Below are 17,452 nucleotides of genomic sequence, written 5' to 3'. Positions count from 1 at the left end.
TGGATGTAATACGCGGCATCAGACTCGGGGATACTAGGTTGCTTGTCTCCTGCAGTCAGCTGCGTTTGGAATTCCGGGAAATGCTTGTTCTGACACAGGGACTTGAAAACGGCTAGTGTTATATCGCATATGTAGGATACTTGATTACTATAAAGTATGATTCACGGAAATATTCATTCATTTGCATTGAAGAAAAATAATAATAAGCTACTAAAGTGGTAATAAATAATTAAATTATAATTAATCCCCTAGATACAACTAACTGCAATAACCAGCTTATGAAAGTCAGCCCATCAAAGTCAGCTCATCAGACTCAGCTAGTAGTTGTAATCTTGGTTATATAAAGCCCAATGATGTTACAATCCTTCAATTGACAGTGCTACAACGTCTACCGGCCCCTTCTGGTTTGATCCGCTTCTCGTTTTGCTTCCCCTATTGCAATATTTTTGTTTCTGTAATCGGGAGACGGTAGCCCACCATGTATATCCGGGACGCTGCCTTTGCTGCCGCGAACCTGACGGCTCTTTATGCTCCGTATTTATCCAAAAGTACTGAGATTATTCTGCCGTCGGATGCTGCTTGGAACACTAGTGTCGAACAACGGTGGACTGTCTTTGCACCGCCAACTTATCTTGGCGCTATCAAGCCTGCCACAGAGCAGGATGTTGCAAAAATTGTATGTCCTGGAGACCTAGCATCTCCCCAGCTTGCACAATTCTTACCAAACTGGCTTCTTAGGTCCAAATCTCCGTGTCCAATGGCATCCCGTTCATGGCAACTGGAGCCGGTCATGGTGCCTCTGTGACTTTGGAGACTTTCAAGAACGGGATTGATATTGATCTCGGAAACTTCAACACAGTCACCATAGATGAAAAGAACAGTCTCGTTACCATCGGAGGATCTGCCCAGTTCCAACAGGTCTACGACCCTCTTTTTGCTGCCGGAAAAGAATTCCGTAAGTAATCTTTTGTCTCTTTGTAACAAAATCGAGGGCCTTCCCCTATACACTCTCGAAATGATTGCTAACGGATTTTTCACTGACCAGCTACGGGCGGTGGTCCTTGTGTCGGGGTTTTAGGAGCCACCCTGGGCGGTGGCGTCACGCGTCTCATGGGCGTTCATGGAATGGTCGTCGACCTCTTGCAATCAGTCAACATCGTTACTGCTGACGGAAAGCTTCTGACTGCTTCCGAGATTGAGAACTGCGACCTTTTTTGGGCAGTTCGCGGTGCTGGCCACAACTTTGGCATCATCACTTCTGCTACATTCAAGGCCCCTAGCCTCCGTAATAACGGTCAATACCTCAATGCCGATTTCGCTTTCCCAGCGAGCGCCAATAGGTCATTCTTTGAGGCAGTAGAAGCTTTCAATGACAACCTCCCCGCTGAGCTTGCTTTACAAATCACTGTTACCCCAGGCGTAAGTTTCCAGTTCAGAACGCGGCGGCCCTTGATACTGACTTTAAATCCAAGCCGGGCATCACGTTCAATGCCGTTTACTTCGGTGCCGAGGCCGATGGCATAGCGCTTATTCAACCATTCCTCGACTTACCCAGCACGAAACAGAACATCTCTGTTGTACCATGGAATGAACTACCCAACGTACAAGACTTTGGAACCGATTTCGGCACGTGCAACAAGAATAGCGAGACCGATTTCTATGGCATGGGTCTCAAGAATATTAATGCTGCTACATACGGGAGCTTCTTCGACGAGTTGGCTGAGTTTTATACCCAGCATCCGACAATTTCTCCTATCTGGGTTACCCAGAGATATTCAACCAAACAATCTCTCACAGTTCCGGAAACCGCGACTGCTTACGCCCACCGTGAGCTGGGAGCGCACCAGTACGTATATTCTCAAACCTAAAATGCCACAGTTCATGGTTGGACTCTAACAAATTACTAGGCTGTTCATCACCTCGGTCACCAACCCTACCGATGCTGACACCCTCTCAACATTCATGAAGAATGCCCGTAATGAGTTTCAGGCAACCGCAGGTACCTCTGAGTTGTCCATCTATGTCAACTACGCGCATGGTGATGAAGGTCCCGCAGTCTGGTACGGAGATAACCTGCCTCGACTTCAGCAGCTCAAGAAGAAATGGGATCCTAATGGTCGCTTCAACTCTTATAACCCCATTTCTTAAGAATTGAGCCTTTATTGGCAGTAATTACAATAGTTACTGGAGTGACATGGCGGTTGTAGCTAATAACAAGTTTAGTCAGTTGAGGCCTGAGGCGTTCCAATAACTTTCTTTTCTTAGTTTATACTTAGTCAATATCTTAATACATTACAACATTCACAAGCATCGGTATATCTATATGTCGATAGGAAGACTTTTGCAATGGCACACATATTTAACCAGTTGAATTCTGCTGAACTTTACTACCAGAATTTTATCAAGATGTAAGCCCTAGTTACACAATACGCTCTGTATGCTTCTTGAACTCCACATCCGATACTAATCCTTCAAGGTCTTCTTGAGTTAAACAAGTTATTACATCAATATCTCCATCCAAGTTTTTCGGGAGGAAATACACAACACCCTTCAATGGATCAAACCTTGGCCTCCTCACTAGTGCCGGCTTCCCCAAAACCTTTCCGAATTCTTTAGAGTACACGTCTGCATGCGCCCATGACGAGCAACCTACATCAATAGTTGGGTCAAATGTTGCCATAAATGTGATGGTGCTCCTGTCTTCTGCACGAGCTATCAGTGTTGCGAAGCTTCGAACCATCTGCGGCGTATTATACGTCTTCAAATTACGGCGTAACTCTGCAGCCACGTAGCCCAAAGGCCTGGTAGCGACTTCGCCGATAGGGAGCTTCGTGGGACATGTGTGGACCATTTGACCGATGTACTCTGGCGGGATATCTAGAGCGGTACGGCCGTCTATTGCGCGACTAAATTTGCTCAGCTGATCTAGTTTAAAAGGGCCTGTGCCGTCGCTGCGGGCCAGTCGTGTGAAAGAAAGGCGCTGCCACCAGAATGCGCAGAGAGCGTCATTGGTAGAGACGAATGCCATAGTCTGGTCTCTATTTGGATCTGATGATGCAGTATATTGAGATGCCAGCTCCTTGAGTGCTCGTAGACTAGTTGCGGAGAATCGGAATGTATGCCAATTCCAGACGGGCTGATTTATGATCCCGTGTTGACTTGGACCAGGCGGTACTCCTGAAGATAGTGAAGGGTTTGGTAGGCGGATCATGTGGCTGTGATCCAGTAGCGGCTCCTCTGGACGGAGCAGGGGAACGACATGCCGCCTGTCTCGATTCCCCTGTTCCAGTTCCAAAGCCGAGAACTCGTCACCTCGCATGGCTTCTGCCAACAAGTGAAGGCATTGGCACATGCCACTCAGATCCATTGTATTGTGTTGGGCAGCAAAGTCAAGCAACAGGCCACCTTTAACAAAGTTGGCTTGGAATGAGATGACTGGTGCAGGCTTCAAGTCCGACTCCTCGTATGACTGCGGGAAAGCAACCACGGGCGCTACGAGGGACCCGTCCAGCATCGAAAATGGACCTTTTGCCTTGATAATTTCTGAAAATGATGGGCACTCATTGGAGCGGTCTCGAACTTGCAATGAGGAATTGGGTGGTGCGAATTTTGGACAGACGGCTAATCTGCTACTTTTACCGTCGTTCATAACTCGGTAGCCGAGCCATGGTAGGCTTGACTTCAGTTTGAGTATACTATCTTCCAGAGAAGATACTATGAGCTCCCGATCTTTATCATCTGTAATTGGGAAGCATAGTAAAAGGTGTGTATAGCTTTTCAAGAAAGGCAGCTGGCCGAGAACATCTCGGTAACGCTCTGTTTCATCCATTCTGTCTAACATGAATGAAAATGATGTAGGCTGAACTTCGCAAAGAATTGTAGCTGTATAGCAAAAGCAATGTTAGTGGAAATAAGGCACTTGGAATTTCTAGAAGGTTTTACGGCCTTTCCTGTACAAAGGTTTCATGGGGCGATGGTGATAACCAGGCTCCTCTACATTGCCTAAATCCGAACGATGACGAGATGTTGGTATTCTGAAGGAATATTGAGGCATTTTACTGTGTATTCAATCGTTTATCGTCACCCCCATAAGCTCAATGAGTTTCAGGCTCCGGTATATTGCTTGTAGTTTTCTCTGACTACATGAATCTATCCGGGCTGGAGCAATATCCTGTTATTCGCATTAATAGAACCAGTGGATCTACTTTGCGTCTGACATTATCATTATTAATACCAAATCAAATACTCCCTGGAAGCCGACTTTATAATCCCTGTGTAACAAAGACTATCTAGGTTATATGTAGCAAGCATTGTTGCATGTCAATGAATCTTACATACGAAGTATATACGAATCCTCCTTTGATTCGAGACTTGAGCTAGTGGTTGTTACCGATTCTTCTTAAAACTGGGTGGAGCGAGATACCCTGTGGCGCTAGAATGATAGTCAGCGCATCTACGTCTAGGGGAGGGGGTATGTTTATGAACTGGAGCCGTGTACAGGGCTCTCTGAAAAGCTGCATCTCCTGATCCCAAAATCTTAGTGCTTATATGTCGTATACCCCGCAGATAGGAATCGAAATCATGTCTGGTGTTAATTCACCGCAGACCCGTTGCGATGGAACAAAACCTCAACGGTTTGAAATGGAGAAAACGTTTTGCCGAGGACCTGACTAAAAGATCTTAGTATAAGCTAGAAGGGTATGTTATCACGATCTAATCCATGGAGGTTACACTAGTCGGGCCATAGAGTAAGCAGCATGGATAATCCATAGTTGATATAAACCATTACTCACAAAGAAAGTATTTAATAATATTAAGATAAAATTAATTCATCGTATGTTTTTTACAATTTTATTTTATTATAGTATAACAACTTAGCTAATAGCGCAATGAGTTAGACCAGTCGCTGTTGGAGGAGTTGTTACAGAACTAGCTGCTTACACGGGCAGAGACATCATCTATGCGCCTCCCCTAAATAGCCATACGCAGTACCCATAACTCATTTTACCTTGATTGACCGAAGCGGCGATCTATAAAGGTGTTACTCAAAGTAAAGCGCGTTGTAGCTTGGCTTGTGCCCGGCCAACTCAGATTCCTAATTGCTGGCCTGCCCTCTCTCCCTTACTATTCCTCGCCCCCACTCCTTAGTGCTACGCAACCTTCATACGCAGATTCTCTCAAGGGATATTTGTTGAAGACATGGCAGAAACGGGCAACGCAGGCCAAGACGGCTCAGTGCCGTTTAATATTGCAGTCATTGGCGGTGGTATCATTGGTCTACACGTAGCCCTAGGCTTAATTAAACGCAACATCCCAGTCGTCATCTACGAGAGAGCATCTGAATTGAAAGAAATAGGCGCTGGTCTCGGATTTACAGAGACAGCAACCCAATGTATGCAAGCTTTGAATCCCAGCGTTGCCGGTGCCCTGGGCAAGGTCGGTATCGCAACCACTGGAAGCCTGCGGTGGATCAATGGCTTCGCCCAAGAAGACATTAGACTGCGAGAAAAGGGCACAGCTTTCGATTTTGAGCTCTCTACAGGCAAAAAAGATGGCTTTCCCGGCTGTCACCGCGGCCAATTTCTCAACGAGCTTGTTAGTCTTGTTCCACCAGACTTGATAAAGCTTGGGAAACGTATAGCCTCGATTGAGCAAAATAGTAAAGACGAGAAGCTGGTGCTGAAGTTCTCCGATGGCACAGAAGCGTTGGCCGATGCTGGTAAGTGCCCTAAGCCCGGATCCCAAAAATCAGTGCACACATGCTAACATGGTATTATTCTCTGCCGTGGGCAGTTATTGGCTGTGACGGCGTCAAATCTCGCGTTCGTCAGATTGTCTTGGGGGAGGATAATCCGGCTTCCTATCCACATTACTCACATCAGAGCGCGTATCGCGCCCTGATCGAGATGGACGAGGCACTTGCTGCCCTTGGCCATCTTCCAAGTGGACAATTGATGTACCTCGGACCGAGAGCACACATCAACACCTACCCCGTCGGTCGTGGCAAGTTCATGAACTTTGTGGCTTTTATCCAGGACAAGAATGATTGGCCAGACAATGAGAATCTCACTGCTCCTGCTTCAAAGGCAGACGTCGTGGAGGCGTTTTCCAAGTTTGGACCAGCCGTCCGCGCAATGATTGACCTTCTCCCTGACCAGCTTGATCGATGGGCAATCTTTGACACCCTTGATCACCCACTCCCATCTTTCTCATATGACCGCGTCTGTCTCGCTGGAGATGCGGCTCATGCCACCTCTCCGCATCACGGTGCTGGGGCGTGCGTGGGCGTGGAAGATGCATTGGTCCTAGCCACCGTTCTTAAGAAGGCTGGCAACGACTTAATTTCTGGGGACAACTCAATTTCGAAATCTGCGGCCTTGTCTGCAGCCTTCAAGACATATGACAGCATTTGCCGTGAGCGAGGACAGTGGCTAGTCGAAAGCAGTCGCTACATGGCTGAATTATTTCAGGGTTCTGTCCCGGATGTGGGCGACGACTTTGACAAGTTCAAAGAGCAGGTTCGAGAACGATCCCACAAGGTCTGGTTCTTTGATTGGAAGGACATGGTCCGTCGGGCGGCTGATGATTACGATGCACGAGTGAGAGCTTAAGAGCTCAAGCTCTGCACAACTGCTCTGTGCTTAGTGCTCAAGGAACATGGATATATGACTGCCCATGCATCTCACTAGACAATATATTGAGATATATATAGCACTACGTATACCCATTGAGTGCTTGGCCATCTTAAAATCTTACCAAAGCTAACCTTGATATGAATAGCCAATATAAGCCCCTGGGTCGGGATCCCAGTTAATTCCAATAATCTGGCAACCCCCTACCCGTCGTACTTCTGTAAACTATCGTAAGCCTCCATGTTCTACCCCTGTGGCTAGAATTCCTACGATAGAGAGAAAACTTCTGCCATCAAGCCCACATTTTTGCTCCGTCTTCCTCAGGATCCTATACTAATAGATCTATATAAATACCCAGATATCTTCCTCTACAATGTCCATCAAGTCCAGCATCCAGAGTAGATATCTTATCTAGCCTGGTCCAGTCGTTAGCAATCTTGCCACAATGGCGCGTCACTTGCTGTTATGGACGTCCTTTCTCATCTCTGCCTCTGTAGGGTGCTCGGTTGACAATGTTGCATCCTTATTTGGATCTTCGTTGTCCTATGGTGCTGAAATATCTATTTGCACAGATCGCAGCTTCAACGAAACGCTGACTCCTCGATGGGATATTTTTACGCAGCCTACCTTTAGCACTGTTATCAAGCCTGCCACTAACCAAGACGTCCAAAATATCGTGAGTCCAAGAGTTTCCAATGTCTGGTGGCGAAACTATTGACTAAACAGTATCCAGGTCAAAATTGCCGGGCAGCATCAGATTCCATTCTCCGTCACCAGTGGCGGTGGAGGCGTCACCACAACGCTATCCAAACTGCAAGATGGATTGGCCATAAACCTCGCCAACTTTCAGTCCGTGAGCCTAGACACAACGCAGAACACGCTCACAGTTGGTGGCGGAGTCGTTTTCTCACAGATTATCGACGTGCTCTTCAAGAATGGAAAAGAACTTCGTATGTACTCTGAGCATCTGCATTCGGAAGGCTAAAAAGGAGACTGATATATGAGATGCCAGCTATTGCCTCTGTCTCCTGCCTTGGTGTCATTTCCACCACGTTGGGCGGAGGCTGGGGCAGCCTACAGGGCCTCAGGGGCCTGCTTATTGATAATCTTCTCTCGGTCCAACTGGTGACGGCTTCGGGCGATCTTATTACGGTATCCGCCACGCAGAATCCAGATTTGTTTTGGGCGCTGCGTGGTGCTGGCCAAAACTTTGGTATAGTAACCTCTGCAACCTACAAAGTATATGACGCCACAAACGGTGGACAAGTTGTCAATGCCGATTTTGCATTCACAGCTGCCGACAATGGCTCTGTGTGGGAGTACATGCAATCTTATGATGAGTCTCTGCCCGCAAATATGGCATTGAGTGGTTTTGCCTTTGCAAACGCCACCACCCGTGAGGTAAACTAACTGATTCCCGAGTTCTCTCAAGAATACAGACTAATTCGTTAATACATTGTTAGGCAACTCTGTGGGTGAATGTTATCTACTTTGGCACAGTAGATGAAGCCATGCCTCACTTGGAACCGCTCATTGCCATGAACCCTACCAACAAAAATATCTCCATGGTTCCTTGGAATGAAGAAATAAGCCAGGCTTATTTCGGAGTTGCAGGTAACGCTTGTACTGCCAATAATCGCGTCAATATCTACCACGCCGCACTGAAACAGACACATGTGCCTACCTGGGAAAGCTACTTTGCCAACCTAACGCAGTTCTATCTCGACTACCCGGCTTATGCTGGCCGCGTGGTGATTCAGAAATACTCATCCGAGGCAGTTGCCGCTGTTCCGGACTCGCAGACAGCATATCCTCTTCGCGACACCAAGACCATGGTGTAAGTGACAAGTCCCGTCTTTGAACCTTTGCAAACTTCGCGCTAATGCAAACCTGCCAGTCTCTTTGAGGGTTGGTATACCGATCCCACGCTTGACGGACCAGTTAATTCGTTTATGAAACAATCTCGGCAAAGCTTTGCTGCGACAAGTGGCTACGATAGCCTGTCTACATATGTTAACTATGCGCATGGCGATGAAGGGCCTGTTGCTTGGTATTCCACTCGCAAGCTTACGAAGCTTATGAGCTTGAAGAAGCAGTGGGACCCAAAGAATTTGTTTGGCTGGTATAATGCTATCCCAACAAACTAGTTTTGGCAAATTGTCTCTCAACTTTGCTCATTAGTAAACTTACACTTATACTTTTAATTATTTTTTATCAGAATTGGAATTGATCTTAAATCTTGCTCTTCTAATCAGGCGGCACAGAGCCTCGAACTCTACGACCTACATGCATGCATGTGCTCTATCAACACTCGCTGGATGACTCTACTTTTGCCCTACTCTTCCCTTATATTCATCTATCGGCCCATGCCCCATATTATGAGGGCAAAGAAAGAACTTGTCCGCCCAACGAGGCATCATCATTTGTCTCTGCTCACAGATACGCCAACCAAGTCGTGTATGAACACCAGCATGCCAACCGTGACGAGAGTTTCGAGGTCATGACGTTAGTAGAAACTTGTGCTGGGATATCACTCAAGAATCGTGTCGCGTTGCTGCGGTAATGGCTCCAATCGACTGAGGACCTCTCGTCCGGCAGCGAGTAAGTAAAGCACCTGCAAGCACACGTCCCAGCAACGGAATCATGGATATACCAGTCCCATAGCTTCAAGGAATAGGCCCAATTGACGGACACCAGCTGCCCGCTTGTTAGGCGTGTCGACTACAGCGGCAAATCTGTTGTTGCTGCCAACACTATTCGCCGGCTCCAGGCACGCCCATACTGTTCTTTTCCTTCCACCAAACCGTGGTTAAAACCCACACCTGCAAGCATCTCGTTTGTGACTTCAAGGTTTGCAGCCCGGCTTCTGCCCTACGGCACGCTCCTTATATCCAAGGTCAAGGAACTCGTCAAGCTGCGCGGCGTCGATGGCACAGGAGCAGAGGCTCTGTGGGATATCCTTGTCCAAGGTCTCGAAGTCACGCCCAAGGTTTATCGCGTGGTTGATGCGTTGGACAAAATGAACGAAGGGGATTTCATCATATTGTTCGTCATCTCGCCGCTGTCGCTGACCGCCATTCGTATAGTCTCAAAATCATGTTCCAGAGGCACTGAAGGGGTCAATAATACAGCAGACAAAGCTAGAGGCATCAGCAGCAGAATGTTCTGCCTAAAGGGAAGCGGCTGATACGCATGAGCTGTGGCCTCATGCTCGAAATGCTGGAAGATGTGAGCTACAGTGTGATACACCATTCCTCTACCGAATATCCCTACTAAAAAGTATACATGAGTCTATAATCACATTTTCTGTACTGACCCCTTTCGTAGCTTAAAAATGCTGGCTACGTTGTTACTGCAATACCTGAATGGTTGCCCGGTCCTCGACACCGTTCCATCCGTTCTTCAAGTAATCGATGGCGTTCTTTGTTGCGTTTTCCATGCCATAATTGTATTCTGGCATGATGAGGATATACGCAATTGCAGGATTCTAGTTGAGCGAATATGAGCTTCAAACCTGCACTACTGAAAGTGACAGCTTCTGGACTCCACTCCGCCGTGACCACGTTCTGGCTCACGGCTGACGATGGTAACCGTTTTTTAACCGAGGGTATTTTTATCAGTATTTTCATTCAGAGCACGTTTTTGTACCTGCCAGGCGCCAGTTACTGCTGTATGCGTCATTAAAAGTTGCCCGATGGAGAAATTCGTGGGCTGTGCAAGCCGTCAGTTCGGAACACGGCAAGGAATCGGTGAAGAGCGATTATGCTGCGTGGCTTACTCTCTACATTTAGGCAAGCCATGCAAGCTGGTTCTCACTGAGCAGAAGTCTTTTCTAATTCCAACGAAGAAGAACAGGGTCTGGTTGTAGAGAAAGTGCAAACTGAGTCAAAAGATGATAATGGCCATTCATCGAAGATAAATTCCCTTCGTACTGTATACTAGTGGCAGTGGCAGCAATAATCGCCCAACAATCGGACCCCACAGGATTTTCGTCATACCATACATTGACAGATTTGCTTGTTCTCGATTTGGCGAATCCATCCTTCAAGCTATACCGCATCTTTATAGGTCATGGGCAACGTGCCGTTAGTCTACCGCTTGATTGGCTCACAGTGTAGATGTATCTGTCGACCGTGGACAGAGGCAGTCTCATATACCAACAGCGGTAACACATCCTGGATGCGCCCTTGACTATATAATGGTCAGAATCTCGAGCAGTTTTTATCGGAAATCTTGGAATCGAGTTCAATCAATTGTAGAATTTCCAACTGGTGAATCGGAGGAATCATTGATACAAGATGCGGTCCGACACGGTCTCATCAACCTTTATGCTAGCATTGCTAGCAGATATATGCTCAGCCAGAAGCTTGAATACAACCATCGAGGCGTTGAGCGTTGCTGGCGCTGCTACATCAAATGCTTACCCTCCCGCTAGCAGTAAGTTTCTCTAAAGTTCAGTCCATTAGGTCTAGAAGAAGAAAAGAACATGTCATGTCATGTCCGGAACAAGGTGCTGATAGCGCTGCCACTTTCAGCAAATTTCAACTCTAAATTATTCCCGCCCGAGTCCAAGGTAGGATACCCGGGCCCAACACCAACGGGAGTAGAACCGGCTGCAATTCAAACCGCCCCAATCTATCCTTACAACAATGGACCTTCGGACAGCTTCCCGCTGGTTGCGCCGCAGCCCTGGGGAGCCAGCAAATTCGGCAAGGGCTTTGACATTACTAAGTACTGGGGAAATCTCTCTCCTTGGTATTCTGTGTCTTCAGCAGACTATGACCTGCCCGACGCGAGCCCTTTAATTCCGGATGGCTGCAACATTGTCCAGTTGCATCTTCTTTACCGCCACGGTGCTCGTTATCCTACCAGCGGCGCCGCTCCGGCTACCTTTGCTCAAAAAGTCCAAAATGCGACTCAGGCGGGCGGGTTCAAAGTCGCTGGAGAATTGGCTTTCCTGGCTGACTGGACTTACAAGCTCGGTGCTGAGCTGCTGACACCTTTTGGCCGCAGCCAAAACTTCAATCTGGGAGTGGCCTATCGTCAGCTATACGGCAATCTTTTAAACAATTTCACTGCCAGCGGCACGATCCCGGTCTTCCGCACCGAATCTCAAGACCGCATGGTCAAGACGGCCGAGAATTTTGCTGCTGGTTTCTTTGGCGTGCCCGAATACTTGGACCAAGTCAACATCGAGATCCTGGTTGAGAACCCCAGCGTGAATAATTCAGGCGCCCCGTATGAAGTCTGCACCAACTCGAATGTTGCTAGCCGCGGAAGCATTGGATCTACAGTCGCAACAAAATTCGCTGAAAATGCGTTTAACAGCACGATTGCTCGACTGCAGTCACAGGTAAGCTTCAAATGGTGATGATGAGAGACGACTATATGATGCTTTTGTTGATATGTCTTAGATCTTCGGCTTGAATCTGACCGCCACTGATGTTGTCGCCATGCTTCAACTATGCTCTTATGAAACCCATGCTCTCGGCTACTCGGCTTTCTGCAACCTTTTCACCGAGGAAGATTTTCTCAACTACGAATACTACTACGATCTGGTAAGTCATTTATTACCTCTCGCCAAACGTCTTTGTAATTATACATGCTGATATTGACAGTCATTTTACTACAACAACGGCCCAGGATCTCCAGTTGCCGCCGCACAGGGCAAAGGCTATCTCCAGGAATTTGTAGCCCGCTTCACGCATTCGTTTCCCACTGCCAGCTCGGCCCTTAATCTCACTTACGACAACAACACGACTTATTTCCCGCTGAACCAGTCAATCTATGCCGATGCGACTCACGAGGTCGTCGTTCTCGATACTCTGACGGCGTTCAACCTGACAGCCTTGTTCAAAGGCCCAGCGCTGAGTCTTTCTGGAAACCAAAAGCGAAACTCCTTTGTGGCTAGCAAAATCGTGCCCTTTGCAACCCATTTCACCACCCAGATTTTGGAATGCCCTGCCTATAAGCCTACTCGGCAGATTCGATTCTTGGTGTAAGTATACGAAATCATCCATGGGTCTCGTCTCATGTGCTAACTATGTTGTGAATAGCAATGATGCAGTCGTTCCCATTGCAGAGTCTTATCACGGATGCCCAGAGAATTCCGATGGCCTTTGCTCTTTCGACCACGTTGTATCGGTCTTGCAGAAGCGAATTGATGAGATTGACTTTGACTATGATTGCTTCGCCAATTATACGGCCAAGGCCGGCGTTGATTACAACGGCCGCGCTCCAAGAAAGTAGTTTATCAATAGTGTCTAAAAGTCTACTTAACGAATAATGACTTAATTATTTCCTTTAGCTATTGTATCATTTACCGCAGGCTTGACTGTACTTTTTTTGTTACGCGCCTATCATTTGCAATTAAAACCATTGTCGAAAGCTTTACTCACAACCGTGAATATTCACGATTATTTATTTAAATTTCCATCAAAAGAAATAGCTCTCTTCATCGTCGTAGTATCGCTATCATACATATTCGTCTCTATCATGATTCGTGATAATTTAGGATACCCTGCCTCGTACACCTTCCATATTATTGGATAATAACCATCAGGAGCTCTCAGAAAAAGCCAAGCTCACAAATCCCCAGATATTCCATGTTGAAAACAGCATCCAGCGGAAGGACCACGAGTCATAATTTCATCAAGCAGTCTCGCCATACTGCTATTTGTTACCCCGTCTGCTAGGCGCAGCCAATGCTGATTAGTTACGCCCGTATCGTTGACCCACGCATTCGATCCATTGGCTGCAGTAATGCTGTTGTAGCCAATCTCATTTCCATAAGCAAGCATTGGGCGGATTCTCAGCTTTGAGGCCCACTCCAGCCCCAAGATACCATACAGCGTCGTGATGGGATCCCATGATTGGCGAATGGTGGAACCTCGACCAACATACCATTGATAGGCGCTGAGAACTGGAGAATCAGGAGAAAGTCGCTGTGCAAAGTTCTGCCCAGAGAAAACATTGCCACCCAGCTCATTGCCCGAGTAGGTGATTTTGACATTCTTTGGCCAATGATTAACGACGTCTGCGGTGCTTTTCGGATTTATACCGCCAAAGTTATATTCCCAGCCCGATGGATACTGTCCTCCCATTACTGCCAGTTCGCCAACTTTGGCCGAGATGAGTTGGGAGCCCGATAGATGACTTATATGGTCTGCTTCAGACTTTAGAAGATCGGCAAGATTGCCAAGTCCACCAATGGAGATGATGTGAATGCTCTCGTTTTCGGCAGAACTCAAGATAGTGCGATATAACTCTACTGGTGTAGGGGTCAAAGACGATTCCTGGACTTTTCTGGGCCAGTTGTATGCTAGCTTGCTAACGTACTCGCCGTATCTAGCATAACAATTAGTTAGAAGCAACACACAGGATCAATGAGCATATGGATGAGACTAACAAATAAAAGTAGCTGTCAAAGAATGTATCATTTGTAAGTGGCCGAAAGGCGGCGATTGGGATATCCTCGTTGTTGAAATATGTGCAAAGGGCCTATTCTTCGTCAATAGCGAGCAGACATGAGCGGTTTAACGTATACGTACACTTGCTCCCAAAGCTCCATAATGAGATGGCGAGTTAATTACAACGCCTCTCAGGTCCGCCAATCCGCAATTGTGCAAGACGTTTGCAATTGTCAAGGCGCCCACATCGTCAACGTCGCTGAAAAGATCTGTATCTATTATTATCGGCTGGCCACGGTTGGCTGATGGTTTGGTAGCTTCTGTCAGCCCGGATATGCCGCTCAATAGTATCGCAAGTAGAACGACGAAGCAGGCCATGTTTTCTGATCTTCGCGGAACGCTACAAGAATATCCGCCACTGTAGACCCAGCAGTTATGAGCGTACATGTAGTCTCACAGCTGACTGGATGTAGCTCACCGACCAATCTACAGTATTCATACTGTATAATACGGTGTTCAAGCACTGTACCTACAGGTAGGTACGCGTAGCTACATGCTATATAGCCAAACATGACTTTTCACGAAGGGCTATTTTTTCCTTGCAGTCGATGATCTGTTAGTTTTCTTATCATGCATATATTATTTGAGAAGAAGCTAACCTTTCTTAACATTATTTCTACCATAGTCTTGACTCTATCAAGACACTGTCTTCTTTGTATAGAACAGGAAATACGAAGAGGCTAAAGATAAGATAGCTATAATTTGACAGCAAACAAGTATCTAGAACCTATTTATTCTTATTTATTCTTGGATACAACCACCCTTAGTAAAAGGCCTTTACTTGAAACTCGGCTGTCTGCCAGAGAACAATTTCTAACCCCAGAGCCGTGTTCGGAGCCGCGTTTAGAGCCGAGCATCTCAAATAGTACAGAGCCAAAGATATTATTACATAGCCATTTTGAAATGTTCTTCTTAGTGACTTAAAATATCCGCACTACTAAATATTTATTTGGCTTGCTTTGTTCCGCCAACACTGGAACATTGCCAAGAGTATCCCCGTCACTGCGGCTGATGCAGCGTGCCCATAATCGGACAGACTGACGGGACAATTTTATTGTCGAAAATAGCAGCATGCGCATCGTATTTATTGATCTGAATGAAAGCGAGGTCAGAAATATGACACTGAATTGTGATTTTGCGATGATGTAACAATTATCGCAGCCTCATATACGGAGACGACTTTACCCGGGTCATATCTAAACCACTGATTATTCGGCCAGACGTACGCCACCCTTGTCACAGTTTTGGAATGGGACTTTTGTAGTCGAAGGAAGAATAACTAGACAAAATTATCCAAGAATTGCCATTCACAGGTTGTTAATGTCTGTGATAACAGCCCGTGCAAACCGGGGCGATATGGCGGAAGGGGCTAATAAAAAGTGCGATGCCGCTGCTACGCCAAAGAGTACATCAAGTAATGTCCAATTGCTTCAAAATACACTTAAAGGGAGAGAAATACAAGTAAATATCTTCGAGATTGTTATACAGCATCATACATGTCGGTCGCCAACGGCTGTTGTGGCGCATCTCTAGTGTATATATCAGCCGGCTGGTGTTTGCGCCTACGTTTGACTTGGCGATCGCAACATTCGCCGGAGAGTTCGGATTCTTCGTATCAGCAGTGCTACGCTCTGTTGGTCTAGCACTCTAGTTCTAATATTAAGTTTACTGCTCTGTTCTGTCCATGTTCTAGACTCATTCATTGTCATGCCGCTTCAAAGGAATGGAGTGGCGCGGGTGGCTACAGCCCAATCGAAGTGGGCGCAGTGATTCATCTCGCGGCTACAATTCTCCTAGGCCAAAAAATAGGCCAGAGGTTTCATAGCGTATGATCCTCTGTCCAAACATTTCTTTCCATGCTATACTCTTTGATACTTATCTTGATTGCTCTATTATACCCATGGCAGGTTCCAGGCTCCCCCCGGTCGTCAGTGGGTGTTCAATTTTGGCATTCGCTACTCCATAGAAGCTGTCCAAAGATTGTATACACAAGTGTTCAGAGGTGGTGTCCTTTCTGAACATGTTTTGTATGGGTATTCAATATGTGAAATGCCGTCGTGTTTTTAAGCAGAGTACTGCCCAAGATCGTTGAACAGCTCAGATTCACCTCAATCTATAGCGCGCTCTTGCTATTTGAACGGAAAAAGACAGCGCATCATCAACACAAACGCCGTGAATGACAGTAAAAATAGTAACCTGCTTTGAAGAACGGTCTTTGGATAATTACCTCAGAGATATAAGAGCTTGATCATTCGCTCCCCAAGCTGCATTTTTGGCTTTCGTACCAACAGCCTGGATTCGATAATCAACCACCCGACTTTTCTACATAACATTTCGCCTTGATACTTGCTGCACCTCAAAAAACGGCCAGATCATAATATTTGACCCAATTCAACGCCCAATTTAATATTCCAAAAGGCGATAGAGCATCATAACTCACGCCGCATAAACATAAAATGTCTCGACGCATGAGGACGGATGATGTACTCGCAGCCGAGCTATCCCGATGCCAAAGAGTCCTTCAAGGCCTTTACCGCGAGGTCATAGCTTCCCGTCCTAACGGTGAACACTTTTTCTTTACTGTGAGGTCTCCAACAGATGCAGACATTCAAGGGTTCTATAATCCTAGTCTGCGAATGAGCTACTTGGCTAGCCAACTCGGAGCAGAGAAAGGCGCCACTTACATCGAAGAACCTGAAAACACAGCACACATGGTTATTAAAGCCGCCGGGTACCAGGTGACCTATAATGTCCACATCACTTTCGATGAATATTTGCGCGAATAGTCTCATATCAAAGGATTATTCGCCGGTTTTCGAATTTTGAGTGGGCCAAGGTTTTCCAAGATGTTGTCAACTTGGCAACTTTTCAAACCGTTAAGAAGTTGTGCCCTTCTTCGTTACGAGAGGCCAGAAGCAAATGGAGGTGCAACATAAGGAGGAGAATCAAGGTGTTGGAATGCAGCTTGCTTTTTGGTATCGAGGTGCTCAGTTAAATCAATAGTGTTAGCAAAGATAGGTCGCCGAATACTGTGACTGCAATTTTCACTGGATACATAGCTAGTGAGAAAATAAAGAAGCTTTTTAACTGAAACCTAAAACAATTTGCTAGAACTGATCATGCTTTCTAAAGAGCTTTCTTTTTTTGCTACCGTTACTACTGCTGCTCTCGACTCGAGGCCTGCTGATTCTTTTGCCGATATCACGATAGTTCATGATCAAGCGTAAGAAAATTGATTATATACCCATTTTTGATATTGACATCAAGGACCGGCACTACAATTTATAAGAATAACTAGCCTCATGAGCATGAAGATAGCAGCGAAAAGGAGAAATGCGCTTGTATTTTCCA

The 17,452-nt window shown here is 46.4% G+C and overlaps 6 protein-coding genes across 6 annotated transcripts; 4 read left to right on the top strand and 2 right to left on the bottom strand.

The window, feature by feature from the left end:
- Positions 1 to 398: 398 nt before the first annotated feature.
- Positions 399 to 2,271, top strand: TrAtP1_008982 (uncharacterized protein). The gene is made up of 5 exons (XM_014087152.2): positions 399 to 676; positions 739 to 955; positions 1,046 to 1,419; positions 1,473 to 1,846; positions 1,908 to 2,271. The coding sequence occupies exons 1-5, from the start codon at positions 479 to 481 to the stop codon at positions 2,146 to 2,148; spliced, it is 1,404 nt and encodes a 467-aa protein (XP_013942627.1). The 5' UTR covers positions 399 to 478; the 3' UTR covers positions 2,149 to 2,271.
- A 148-nt stretch (positions 2,272 to 2,419) lies between these two features.
- On the bottom strand, positions 2,420 to 3,514 carry TrAtP1_008981 (uncharacterized protein; the record flags this gene model as incomplete). The annotated part of the gene is made up of 1 exon (XM_014087151.2): positions 2,420 to 3,514. The coding sequence occupies one exon, from the start codon at positions 3,512 to 3,514 to the stop codon at positions 2,420 to 2,422; it is 1,095 nt and encodes a 364-aa protein (XP_013942626.2).
- A 1,685-nt stretch (positions 3,515 to 5,199) lies between these two features.
- Positions 5,200 to 6,611, top strand: TrAtP1_008980 (uncharacterized protein; the record flags this gene model as incomplete). Its single annotated transcript, XM_014087150.1, has 2 exons — positions 5,200 to 5,719; positions 5,794 to 6,611. The coding sequence occupies 2 exons, from the start codon at positions 5,200 to 5,202 to the stop codon at positions 6,609 to 6,611; spliced, it is 1,338 nt and encodes a 445-aa protein (XP_013942625.1).
- Positions 6,612 to 7,077: 466 nt separating this feature from the next.
- On the top strand, positions 7,078 to 9,819 carry TrAtP1_008979 (uncharacterized protein; the record flags this gene model as incomplete). The annotated part of the gene is made up of 7 exons (XM_066114114.1): positions 7,078 to 7,308; positions 7,366 to 7,582; positions 7,645 to 8,033; positions 8,096 to 8,469; positions 8,530 to 8,727; positions 9,072 to 9,137; positions 9,345 to 9,819. 7 exons carry the CDS (start codon positions 7,078 to 7,080, stop codon positions 9,817 to 9,819), a joined length of 1,950 nt encoding a protein of 649 aa, XP_065970207.1.
- Positions 9,820 to 10,809: 990 nt separating this feature from the next.
- Positions 10,810 to 13,045, top strand: TrAtP1_008978 (uncharacterized protein). Its single transcript, XM_014087148.2, has 5 exons — positions 10,810 to 11,069; positions 11,168 to 11,985; positions 12,047 to 12,190; positions 12,251 to 12,630; positions 12,689 to 13,045. Exons 1-5 carry the CDS (start codon positions 10,931 to 10,933, stop codon positions 12,879 to 12,881), a joined length of 1,674 nt encoding a protein of 557 aa, XP_013942623.2. The 5' UTR covers positions 10,810 to 10,930; the 3' UTR covers positions 12,882 to 13,045.
- TrAtP1_008977 (uncharacterized protein) lies at positions 13,046 to 14,466 on the bottom strand. The gene is made up of 3 exons (XM_014086446.2): positions 14,183 to 14,466; positions 14,041 to 14,132; positions 13,046 to 13,979 (listed from the first exon to the last, which is right to left on the bottom strand). Exons 1-3 carry the CDS (start codon positions 14,417 to 14,419, stop codon positions 13,217 to 13,219), a joined length of 1,092 nt encoding a protein of 363 aa, XP_013941921.1. The 5' UTR covers positions 14,420 to 14,466; the 3' UTR covers positions 13,046 to 13,216.
- Between the last annotated feature and the right edge of the window lie 2,986 nt (positions 14,467 to 17,452).

This window comes from Trichoderma atroviride, chromosome 4, assembly GCF_020647795.1.
Source record: "Trichoderma atroviride chromosome 4, complete sequence".
Lineage (NCBI taxonomy): Eukaryota > Fungi > Ascomycota > Sordariomycetes > Hypocreales > Hypocreaceae > Trichoderma > Trichoderma atroviride.
Note: the sequence above shows the minus strand (reverse complement) of the source record. Positions and strands in the feature narration are given on the sequence as shown.

Bases quoted from the DNA above. Each gene is read 5' to 3' on its own strand.
- TrAtP1_008978 (XM_014087148.2), top strand. From the start codon at position 10,931: ATGCGGTCCGACACGGTCTCATCAACCTTTATGCTAGCATTGCTAGCA. The intron at 11,070-11,167 runs GTAAGTTTCTCT...TGCCACTTTCAG, and splicing joins TGCTTACCCTCCCGCTAGCA to CAAATTTCAACTCTAAATTA. The intron at 12,631-12,688 runs GTAAGTATACGA...TGTTGTGAATAG, and splicing joins CGGCAGATTCGATTCTTGGT to CAATGATGCAGTCGTTCCCA.
- TrAtP1_008982 (XM_014087152.2), top strand. From the start codon at position 479: ATGTATATCCGGGACGCTGCCTTTGCTGCCGCGAACCTGACGGCTCTT. The intron at 677-738 runs GTATGTCCTGGA...CTGGCTTCTTAG, and splicing joins AGCAGGATGTTGCAAAAATT to GTCCAAATCTCCGTGTCCAA. The intron at 1,847-1,907 runs GTACGTATATTC...ACAAATTACTAG, and splicing joins CGTGAGCTGGGAGCGCACCA to GCTGTTCATCACCTCGGTCA.
- TrAtP1_008977 (XM_014086446.2), bottom strand. From the start codon at position 14,419: ATGGCCTGCTTCGTCGTTCTACTTGCGATACTATTGAGCGGCATATCC. The intron at 14,133-14,182 runs GTACGTATACGT...GACGAAGAATAG, and splicing joins ATGGAGCTTTGGGAGCAAGT to GCCCTTTGCACATATTTCAA. The intron at 13,980-14,040 runs GTTAGTCTCATC...TTGTTATGCTAG, and splicing joins TTTGACAGCTACTTTTATTT to ATACGGCGAGTACGTTAGCA.